This window comes from Cebidichthys violaceus, unplaced genomic scaffold (genome assembly GCF_023349555.1).
Source record: "Cebidichthys violaceus isolate CVI_PGR_0920_01 unplaced genomic scaffold, fCebVio1.0.p SCAF_37, whole genome shotgun sequence".
In the NCBI taxonomy this organism is placed as follows: domain Eukaryota; kingdom Metazoa; phylum Chordata; class Actinopteri; order Perciformes; family Stichaeidae; genus Cebidichthys; species Cebidichthys violaceus.
In genome coordinates, this window is record NW_027176561.1 from 857987 (window position 1) to 868435 (window position 10449).

Sequence of the window (10449 nt, forward strand, 5' to 3'; positions counted from 1 at the left end):
TGAACACGTCCTCTCTCCGAGCTGCGTTCCAGAGCCAAAGTTTTCAAAATCAGCTTGTGGAGTAATTATAGAGCTTTTCACCCTTTGGAACCTTCCTTCATCAGATAATGAAGCAATAACGATTACATAATGCGTCTTTTATGAAAACTCAACAGACTAGCCTCGGCAAGACGCTCTAACTCTGTGCTGTGTCAGCTGACAGCCTTATCGCACCAATCGAATCTCAGCGCTTATATTCACTGACGCTGCTCAGCTGCTGCATGCTCCTCCGCCACAACCTCCACCTCCACTGGCAATGCTCCGTTTCATCCTCCCTGCTGAGGTTGTGCTCCCTCCACTTTTTATTTATCATGTGTTATGCTGTGCTGCTGCATTCCCAGCAGCAGATTCATGCCACCAAGTCGAATAAGTAAGTCTTATTGCCTTCTAGGACTGCAAAGCATGACATCAGTAACTCTGATCAAATGATGATTACAGGCAGTGACCTCATTCTACCGTCCTACATGGCAGTGAGCTCAGAGAGGAAGCGAGGGGGGGGGGGGGGGGGGGAAGTTTGGTGGAACAGAAAGAAGTGGTGATTCTGAACTCTGTGCCACATTGGCAAGATCATGAAGATTTCGATTTTCACGTTACTATTGCAGCATATCTCCGAATTGATTTGAGGTGGTCATGCTGGAGGGTGGGGTGGGGGGGGTGGGGGGGGGGGGGGTCATACTGGTGCAGGAGCTCTGGGATCAGAAGGAATATTTTCACTGGTTATGTTACCTTTAAACAGAGGTTTGCTAGCTGCTTCCCCTGTTTCCAGCCATTTACGGCACAGACATGAGAGCGGTGTCAATCTCTCTCTCTCTGCAAAAAAAACACAAATGAGCCTATTTGCTAAAATGTCAATGAGTTTTAATTGAGTCTACCTTTTCATGTGCATTTCAGAAAAAGGAAAATTAGTAAATACAAAAAATCTGTATTTTTTTTCAGGTGGTGGCAAATCTCTCAATGGCAAAATTAAACTACAATAATAAAAATAAAAATAAAAAGCTCAGAAAATACTGCTGTTGTCAGTTTTCAAAATTCATAGCATCCTTCCTCTATAACTACGTTGATGGATGTTTTTATGCTTTCAGGTCTCCTCTATGATGAATGGTTTTTTTTGTACTTGTTGAACGCTGGGCTTTGAAGCTTTAGAGGAAAAAAAATTATGAAAACCTCAAACAAATTATAAAATTATAAAGGGAAGGTGCAAATTGCTTCTGTGTAATTATGTTTTCATCAAGTACATTCATGTTTTTAAGCCACCAGGCTCATTTGTGCCTATGAGACCTCAGGTTGCTTTTGATTAGTCCCACTTATAAATAAATGATTCCCTAAAGAAACAATTTCCGCAAGAACTGGCATAACACACTAATATGCAAACTCTCTTTTTATTTATTTACTTTACAAAACAATTAAAGATACAAAAACTGTCAATCAACCAATAGGATTTGAGACACATACATAAGTGTGTAACCTAATAAACAGTGCTCTTCGGCAGAAAGGCCTTATTCTATAATATTTATAAAACCAGTGCCGTGGCTTTGGTTTTCTAGACCGTGGCCATTGTATTACCATTGTGTTATGAATATATGCCAAAGGTCAGAGCTATCCCTCTGTCAATAAGCTATCAAAAAAATAAGAGGTAAATAAAGATCAGACTTTGACCCTCGTGGTGTTTTACATCTTAGTGGAGACTTCATGTCCTCCGTCTCCAGATAGACCAACTTGTGAAGTTCCTTAGTTGTGTACTCTTGGCTACCAATCAGATTACGTCTCCCCGTAGCCAATGGGGACAAAGCAAGCTCGTTGGCTGGGTGTGTTGGGCTGGAGTTTAAACTTTGGACCAGAGAAGAAGAGCTCAGAGATACAGTGGAGGCTCTTTAGTAGTGGAGACAAAACTACTCCACAACAGAGTTTTTTGGCTGAATCTCTGTTGTCTTAGGGGCTTTTTTTGGTTTTCCACTGAAGCAAGGAAACTATGGAGCACTTCCAAGAGCAGGTAAATAACCAAATATTATATATTGCGCTGTAGTTTGATAGCCAACATATCCTCATGGTTTGAATGATATCTTAAGAAAAACTCTGATTTTCCGTGCATTTTCCTACGAAAGTCCAGCAACAAGTGTGAATATGTGGTTACACGTTACATGCAGACAGTCTTTTAGAAATTAACTTCCGTCTTTGAACAATTTAATTATGCTTAGGCAACAAAACCACTTTGGGAAAAGGTTGTGAAATAGTTAGTTTGAGGCAACAAAACAACTTTTTAGGAAAAGATCGTGGTTTGGGTTAAAATAACTACATAGTGGCATTAATTAAGTACGAAAGTTACGTGACAAATAAATCAATGTTGACTTCTCGTTTTACACGGGGTACGAACAGCAGTCTACCCGGTGAAAGTCCCACAGTAAAAGTATTCACAGACACAGATATCTAGACAGATATGGGCAACATATTTTATAGTTCAGGGAGGATCATGGAGAACGGTTGGCAGTAAAAAGCAGTCCCCCCAGCTGTTATATGAAACCTTTATATTTTTGTTTTCTTTCTTTCTAAAAACATGAGACAAATGTCATGATCTCATTTCAGGGTTGTGATGGCATTGAGCTGCTCGACTGGCTGTTTGATCAAAACGATGGAATCCTCCGTCACGAGGAAACAGGCCGCCATGGCAACCATCACACCTGGCCAGTCCAGGACCCAAATGTGCGTGAGACTGTGGGATCTCTAGTGTCACTCAGACCTGTTTCAAAAAGACAATTGCTTTGTGTGTGATGTATGGTTCGTCCTTGACATGCTCTGTGGGTCTGTGTTTTTAAAAGACAGTCCCATCTCGTCTCACACATACAGACTAATGATAGCTCTTGAGGGTTTTCAACCAGCAGATGCTGCAGCCGGCGGAACAGGCCAACGATGACTTCCTCAACGCCCTCCTGAGTGGAAGTGACTCTGTGTCAGGCTCGCCTCTCTGGCCCTCTTCTCCCACTGACAGTGGGATCAGCGAGGACCCTCCCTCAGACCAGATGGACAGCCCTCAGCGTCCCGAGAGTCCCCCCAGGGACGCGCAGTATTTCGGTGGGAGGCCACAAACCAAGGCAGGCCTCGAAGCCGGCGTCTCCACCGATCTCAGTGAGTCACATCCACAAGAAAAACATTTGTAATGGGACACATTATAACATCTAAGGGTGCAGCTAATGATTATGTTCATCACTAATAAATCTACATGTTGTTTTGTTGTTTAATTTAAATATTGTTTGGTATATAAATTATCACAAGTTTTAGTCAAAGAGATGTCCTAAAATGTCAAAACCCTAACGACACACATACATTCAGGTGTTCATTTTAATACTTTGCCTATTTATGTCTGTAGACTTCTCCTAAATTTGCCAAAATGTTGCATTATAGATAATGCCTCATTTGCTTATTTACTCATACAATTTCAGAATACTTGCAATACAAAAAAAAACATTCTTAATATAAGTAATCGAACGGGGAAGTTTCATGGTGTTTTTTTCATCTGTAGTATCTTGCAAAATGTGTAGAATTTGACCATACATATCTTTTAAAGGACGTTTTTCCTCATACTCTGAGCCTGAAAACTCAGCTTCAGTATACTTACATTCACCCTTTCACTGTGTTTCCCTGAAAACATGGTGAAAACGGATGTTTTATGGCTGTTGACAGTATTTTCTGATTTATTGAGTGCTGCAAAATTCAGTAAAAGCCCACTACTCTAAAATGTCCTCAAAATAAAACAAGACTTTTGAAATTGGCTTTATTCAGATTTCTGCTCTGGAAATTTATGCAAATTATCACATATCAAAAAAAATATAATCTAAGCTAACTTGTAATACAAAAACCTTGGGGGGTCTCCCCTTAATCGACTAACAGCATAATTTTATTCTGATTCAATTATATCAAATTGTGTTTCCTGTGGTTGTGAGCAGAGAATGATCAATGAAAAACAAATTATGAATGTGACATTTCAGTCACATCTTTTGCATATGAATCCTTGGATCTCTTTTATCAACTGAAGATGAAGTAAGATCACACACATTATTTGTTATTGTGTACCAGAGAATTGCAACGCTCAGAGACACAGATGCTATTGTTAATGAAAAGCACACATTTTGGGATTTTGCTCTAAATGTCATTGTCTCTTTTTGCTGTTGTTGTTTGTCCCAGAATCCAAACAATGACAATGCTTTATGTGTATCCTTGTGTCTGTGTGGGTGCAGATGGCTGGGAGGCCAGAATCCCAACGTGCAGGACGAGGATTACACAATATCCTTCTGATGTACAACGGCCACAGTTGTCTTCTGGCTTCCCGCTAACTGTCAAGGATCTGCTGCTGTCTGGCACACCAGAGCCCGTAAGTGTAAACTAGTTGTGGTGGAATCTGCCGGTAGGGATGGTACAGTGATAGTAGGAGGGAAAGATATAGTGTCTTATGGGTGTTTGGTTTATTTCTTAGGCTGCTTGACTCATCCTCAGGACCTGTTGTTAAACTTTTTCGTGAGTCAGTGGGTGTGTGCATTTGTATTTCGGAGAAACTATGGACTCACCAATTATTCTTATTTTAAAACTTTTATTTTGCTGAACTTTCTTAAACTTCCCCATTGTTCCTTTATGATTTTTGAGATAAGACACTTTTTTAAAGTGTGGATCAAAGACTGTACAGAAGAAATGGACGTAGTCACCACGACTTTCACCCTTTGGTTTTATGGACTGCTGTTTTGAAGCCATTTTGTTTTTTTGGAACCAGAAGTGACGCAAGAGGGTGGAGCAGAGTACAACGGAACGCTAAATACGACAATTTGAGGCCACCAAAAAAGTTTCAATTAACTCTCATGAACTGAAGACACGCAGTAAATGGCTTAAATTTGTTAAACAAAAACAAGGACATCACCCAAACCGGACAACCTGTCGATAATAAGGCTTTATCAACCAATTTTACTCTAAATGGAAGCATGGGAGTGGATGGATTATTAATTTGCATTTCCTGGAGAGAGAGTATTATGGATCGCCATCCATTATCTCAGACAACCCTTCACCCAGCACCTCCTAGCTGTGAGGCAACAGCGCTAACCACTGCATCACCGTGCCACCCCATGCTGCACCATATCAAATAAATATTTGTCACAATCATTTTATTCCCAAAGAGAATATTCCTAAGGGATGATGTTTATCAATTGGAAACGCATGATCACCAAAAGCAGAATAAATTCTTTTAGCTTCTAGAACTTGAGGGTGTGCGGTGGTGTGGATTTCAGCGCACTCCAGGTTTTGATCCCATCTCTGCAGCGCAGTCTCATAAGATGAAGGAGAGAGTGGCAGAATGCAACTTTCTCACACCGTAATTGCTTTGAGGTAGCCATGAAATGAGTGTGATCAAGGTGGCCTGATAGTCCGCACTCATTTAATTACTTCCTGTGAGGCTCTAAGGAGAAAAAGTGAGGGTGAGAGAGAGAGGGAGAGGGTGAGAGAGAGGGGTGGAGGAGGAAGAGACGTGGGGGCAGACAGAAAATGTAATCACATTTAATATTAGTATTCATATTTCACCACCAGCCCCCACTCCCATCCCAACAGTCCATTCAAGAGTTGATTCTCAATGAAGATGAGAAAAAGCTTTTGGTGAAGGAGGGGGTGACTCTTCCCAGCCAACTACCTCTAACAAAGGTAAACTGCTACCAATACTTCAAACAATGAAAAACAATTATCGGCTCGCAGAGTTTATCTTGTTGGGGCTCAAAATGAAAATGTTCGTTCCCCTGTCAATCCAGTACGAAGAAAGGATTCTGAAGAAAATCCGCAGAAAGATTCGCAATAAGCAGTCTGCTCAGGAGAGCAGGAAGAAGAAGAAGGAGTATATCGATGGGCTGGAGGGCAGGTGAGAGTAGTATTGACCAATCTTTGTTTGAATGCAGGTAAACAGTCCGTGTGGAGCACAGAAAAGGCGGGAAGCATTGGCCAAAATGTAATCTGGGACGATGATTTCGCTTTTTATTTGGTTTAAAATTAGCTTGTAAACTGGCTACCTTTGAGACGATCCAGACGCACACATCGTCTCTTGACTCCAACTCCACTCTTTCACTCTCGCATCTCAAGTTGGTAATCGGATCGTAAACAATGAGCAGCGCACGGAGCAGGAAGTCTTGGCCCGGATATCCGCTGGCTACCCCTATAATAGCCCCTCGCCCCCAGAGTCCAACAGTGGGCCGTTACAGACGGAATTCTGAAAATATTTTCTAAAACATCAGCTTGCAGACCCAGAACTTGCTTCAGATAAGAAATCCATTTTACCATCAAAATGTAATGTGAGCAGTGAATTGTGAGATTTAGGAGTCGAGGGCTGAACAGGTGGGAATTTAATATAAGACCCATGGTATTGTAAAATATGTGTCAGTAGTGAAAAGTGAAGGTTGTATTAAATATTGGACACGTGTGAAATCACCGAAATAAATCACTTCCTGTACGAGAGAGGTCATTTAAAATCTCTCCCTGAACAATTTGGCTATAAAATATGCTGTATATTGCTCAATGGAGCTTTAATGGATAAGTTCGAGGCATAGTTTCTTTTTTGCAGTATTAAACTAAGTGAGATATTTATATCATTATTTTGTCTGTGAGGGAGTTCACCTTGTCCTTATCATCTCCTCTAGGATGGCTGCCTGCAACGCACACAACCAGGAGCTGCAGAGGAAGGTGTCCCAACTGCAGAAATGCAACATGTGAGAGATTTCAAAAATATCTTATTTTCCATTTCCTGACATTATGACATCTCTTCCACACAGAAACCCCCATTAATACAACTATTTTTGTTTGTCTTTTCCTCTCCTTATTTATTTTTCCAATCCTCTCCGCAGGTCACTAATGGAACAGTTGCGCAGGCTGCAGGCCATGGTCATGAATACATCTAACAAGCCGGCCCAGACTGGGACGTGTGTACTGGTACGGACATCCACTTTATAAACGCACCCCGACAATCCATATGACTCACCGTTTAGAGAAAATCATGTCCCACAAGCCAAATAGCAACAACCGTTATAGCTGGATTAGCCATCGAGAAAGGCTGATTGAGATGTGGACAGAGGACAATGCACAGTCCCCTTTCTCTCTGTCTGAACAGAAGCCAGGTATTGCCTTTGATCACTCCAATGGAATAAGGGTGCAAGACCTGAGGCAAAATGAGTACGGGAGAATTTAAAAAAATGTAACTTTCAATCTATAAATATGAATGAGTCTCAGCTTCCAGTCACAAAGTTCTTTGCTTTGCAAGAGAAGCACGGCAAGAAAAGGATTCCCGTTTCCTCTGAGCATTGCATGAAAAGCATATTCACAGAGAGAATATCCAAACCACTAGCAATAAGAAAAGTTCAACGGTGTAGAACCAACAGATTTTCAAGCACCACCTTTCTTTCAGTGTCATCCTTTCTCTAACTGTCTTCCCTTTGTATCACGTTCTCAGGTGCTTCTGCTCTCCTTCTCACTGATCCTGTTCCCCAGCCTCAAGCCTTTCTCTGACGCCAAGGTCAGCCAGGGAGACTTCAGTCCAGTCAGAAGTGAGTAACCTTCAGCTCAAATAACTTTGTTCGCCCGCCTGCCAACTAATCCAGCACCTCTCTGTAACATCAGAGGAGTTTGTTGTGCAGAGCCCCACAGCCTGCTCCGCCTGTCTGAGGATTTGCTTTTGACTTAAAACTGTAGAGCCAACGCACAGAGAACCAAGGCCACGTATTATCATAACGGTTATGAAGCTATTGCTCTGTCGATTGAATTTCTGATGAATTACCATTGATTATTACTTTATTATTAGATGTATTGGCACAAACCCTCCAAACTGTCAATTTTCGAATTATGAGGCAAGGTCAAGGATTTTCAGAGCACAGAAGTGTAATTTGTTCCCATGAGCTGTTTGACAGCTTTGAAAAAGCCATTGATGCTGCACTTTCCCTGAGTGCTTAATGCTACGCTACCAGTCTTTTAAAGAGTAACTAAACCCCAGAGTTTGGGCTGAAGTGCCTCTTCCCTGGGAATCTATACAAATGCCTCTTGGGCATTATTTTCTGTACACCAGTAGCATTACAATCACAGCGCAGCACAATCCTTTATGTGTTCAATTGTAATCATGTAGGGGCTGGCTAGTTAGCTAGCTGGTTTGTTCCTTGCTGATTTAATGCTAGTTACAGAACATAGCATCACATAAACTGCTGGGCTTGGTCTTTGTTACTTTAACATGTAGCTGGACTTTACTGTTTTAACTGTTCATGATATCCATAACCCTTTCAATTAGCTCATGCTAATCGTTAGCATGCTGACTATTGTTATGATTATGATTAGGTAAGTGCTGTAGAGGGTCTGTTTATAGTAATACAATACAGTATGAGCTCTTATAAACATTTGTGAATTTAAGTTGCAAAGCTGGGATATGTGTATGCTAGCGAAATCTTTGGCACTAGCTATGTGTATGCTAACATAGGCGATTTACAGGCTAATTAAAAGGGCAACAGCTACTCTTCCCTAGCATTCCTCTCTCCACAGTCTGCAGAGTCAGGAGACGTTGGTTTTATAGGAGGTTAATAGGAGTTTTTTCAATTGCAATAGCCGGGTTTCAACCAGTATAGGGCAGTTGTCATGCATATTTACAATGTAGAATATGTAGGGTCCCACAGAATTTAAATACTAAATGTCAAGATTAGGACCTGAATGCATCAACAACAGCTGTTTTTTCAGCTGAAGTGTTTTGGGGTTAAGCTATACTTTATTGTCTTTAGGTTTAAATTTGATGTACTCAAGACAACACAGCTGCATGTCCACGGAGGCTTGAACTTGTCTTCCTTTCTCTCGGTGTCTTATTCTCACACAGTTCAGTCACGGTCCCTGCAGAACCTACAGGCTTCTCGTGTGCTGCCCATCACTGAATCCCCGTTCCCCGCTGAGGATGAATCGGAGCCTCTGCACCGGCATCTCCCAGGAGACCGGGGATTGGAAGATATTACTACCATGATGGGAAAGCTGGGAGTGAACCCAGACCAGTCCAGTGTGGAGCCCATGGCTCTAAACAGCAGTCAGCCAGAAAGGATGGGTCATTACCATGTGGACCCAATTACTGGTCACATAGCTTCTTTGACCTTCGATCCCCACCGCTCTGCCAGGCTGCGACCACATGCGGATGACATGTAAAAGGAATGGATAAACTATTGCTATGTGAATTCCCTAAATCGTCCTCCTCCTGATAGCAGAGCAGGGAATTATCTGGGGCTACTGTTTACACAAACAGGGAGATCAGGTTTAAATTAATCTTTTTTTGCCTTTAATATCGTAATACTCAGTCTGTGTGTCTTTTCTTTATTTGTGATTCTGTTTTATATCAGTATATGGATTTTGAATCTTACACTGAAATGGCCTGTGAAGATGAACCGCGTATTCTTTGCCTCCTGGCTTTGATAAAATGCCAGAGAGAATTAGTTTGAGTCAAAAAAAAGCTGGGCAAATAGAGCTGTGATCACGTGTACAGTTTTGGTCTCAATGGATCATTTGTAAAATGTCGAAGGATTTTGAAAGCATGTTTTCATTGAAGAAATTTATTGGAACTGTTTGGATTAATTCCTTGATAAAAATTTCCACAAATAAAAGATGTCAAAACGAGATCAGTGGGCTCAAAGTATTGTGGATTTTCATTTTATCTGTTCGATTTTAGAGCTTTTATGAATATAAAGCAACTCAAAGCGTACAGTGCAATAATTCCCCTGACAGCGCCTGAAAAGGTATGATCCAATATCTAAACAAGCTGCACTCAAATGTCGAGTACAGTAGGTTTGATGTCACTGGAGACAGATAGGGAGACAGCGGAAAACTGGGCCAAAGGTGGCACAGGTGACCTCTTATCTCATGACTCAGACTCCTTACTCAATTATTTACATGTTGATCTATTTATTTGTTGAAGACAGGCTGTAGCTTGTGTCCACAGCTTTCACTGTGTCTGGCTTGTCAGTGTAGACCACACATTCATGGGGTGAAAGTGTTCTCATGCTCGCTGCCACTATGGCCAAAGAATCTAAAGGTCTGACATGATTAGGTTGGCATTTTGTGTGGTCAGCTAGACTTCAAAGGAGGACCGGAGAGTCGATTCTGTGATTAAATGAGCCACTGTAGAAACCAAGTAGTCACTTTTTGACCGAACAGAATAAAGAAATAACAAGAATAATCCTAAAACTGGAAGATATTGCAACATCCCTAAGAGGTGGATTTGTAATAACAACCCTGCAAAGGCACATGAAACGCACTATTGTGAATTTGGCTTATAAAGACACATAACATTTCAAAACTCTGAATTTTTAAACACCTTAAATAATGGAAATTTTAAATAATGGAAAGGCTTTTAAGAATAGATCTATGTTTCATAATGTATCAAAACTG

The 10449-nt window shown here is 41.2% G+C and overlaps 1 protein-coding gene across 1 annotated transcript; it reads left to right on the plus strand.

The window, feature by feature from the left end:
- Window positions 1-1883: 1883 nt before the first annotated feature.
- creb3l3a (cAMP responsive element binding protein 3-like 3a) lies at window positions 1884-9680 on the plus strand. Its single transcript, XM_068726019.1, has 10 exons — window positions 1884-2029; window positions 2620-2736; window positions 2916-3159; window positions 4269-4402; window positions 5599-5709; window positions 5814-5920; window positions 6693-6761; window positions 6897-6981; window positions 7499-7592; window positions 8897-9680. Exons 1-10 carry the CDS (start codon window positions 2009-2011, stop codon window positions 9211-9213), a joined length of 1299 nt encoding a protein of 432 aa, XP_068582120.1. The 5' UTR covers window positions 1884-2008; the 3' UTR covers window positions 9214-9680.
- Window positions 9681-10449: the final 769 nt, after the last annotated feature.

What these genes read in the sequence shown, in the direction of transcription:
- creb3l3a (XM_068726019.1), top strand. Translation starts at nt 2,009, where the DNA reads ATGGAGCACTTCCAAGAGCAG. An exon ending in GGCCAGTCCAGGACCCAAAT is followed by an intron (nt 2,737 to 2,915) that starts GTGCGTGAGACT and finishes TTCAACCAGCAG; the next exon opens with ATGCTGCAGCCGGCGGAACA. An exon ending in CGGCGTCTCCACCGATCTCA is followed by an intron (nt 3,160 to 4,268) that starts GTGAGTCACATC and finishes GTGTGGGTGCAG; the next exon opens with ATGGCTGGGAGGCCAGAATC.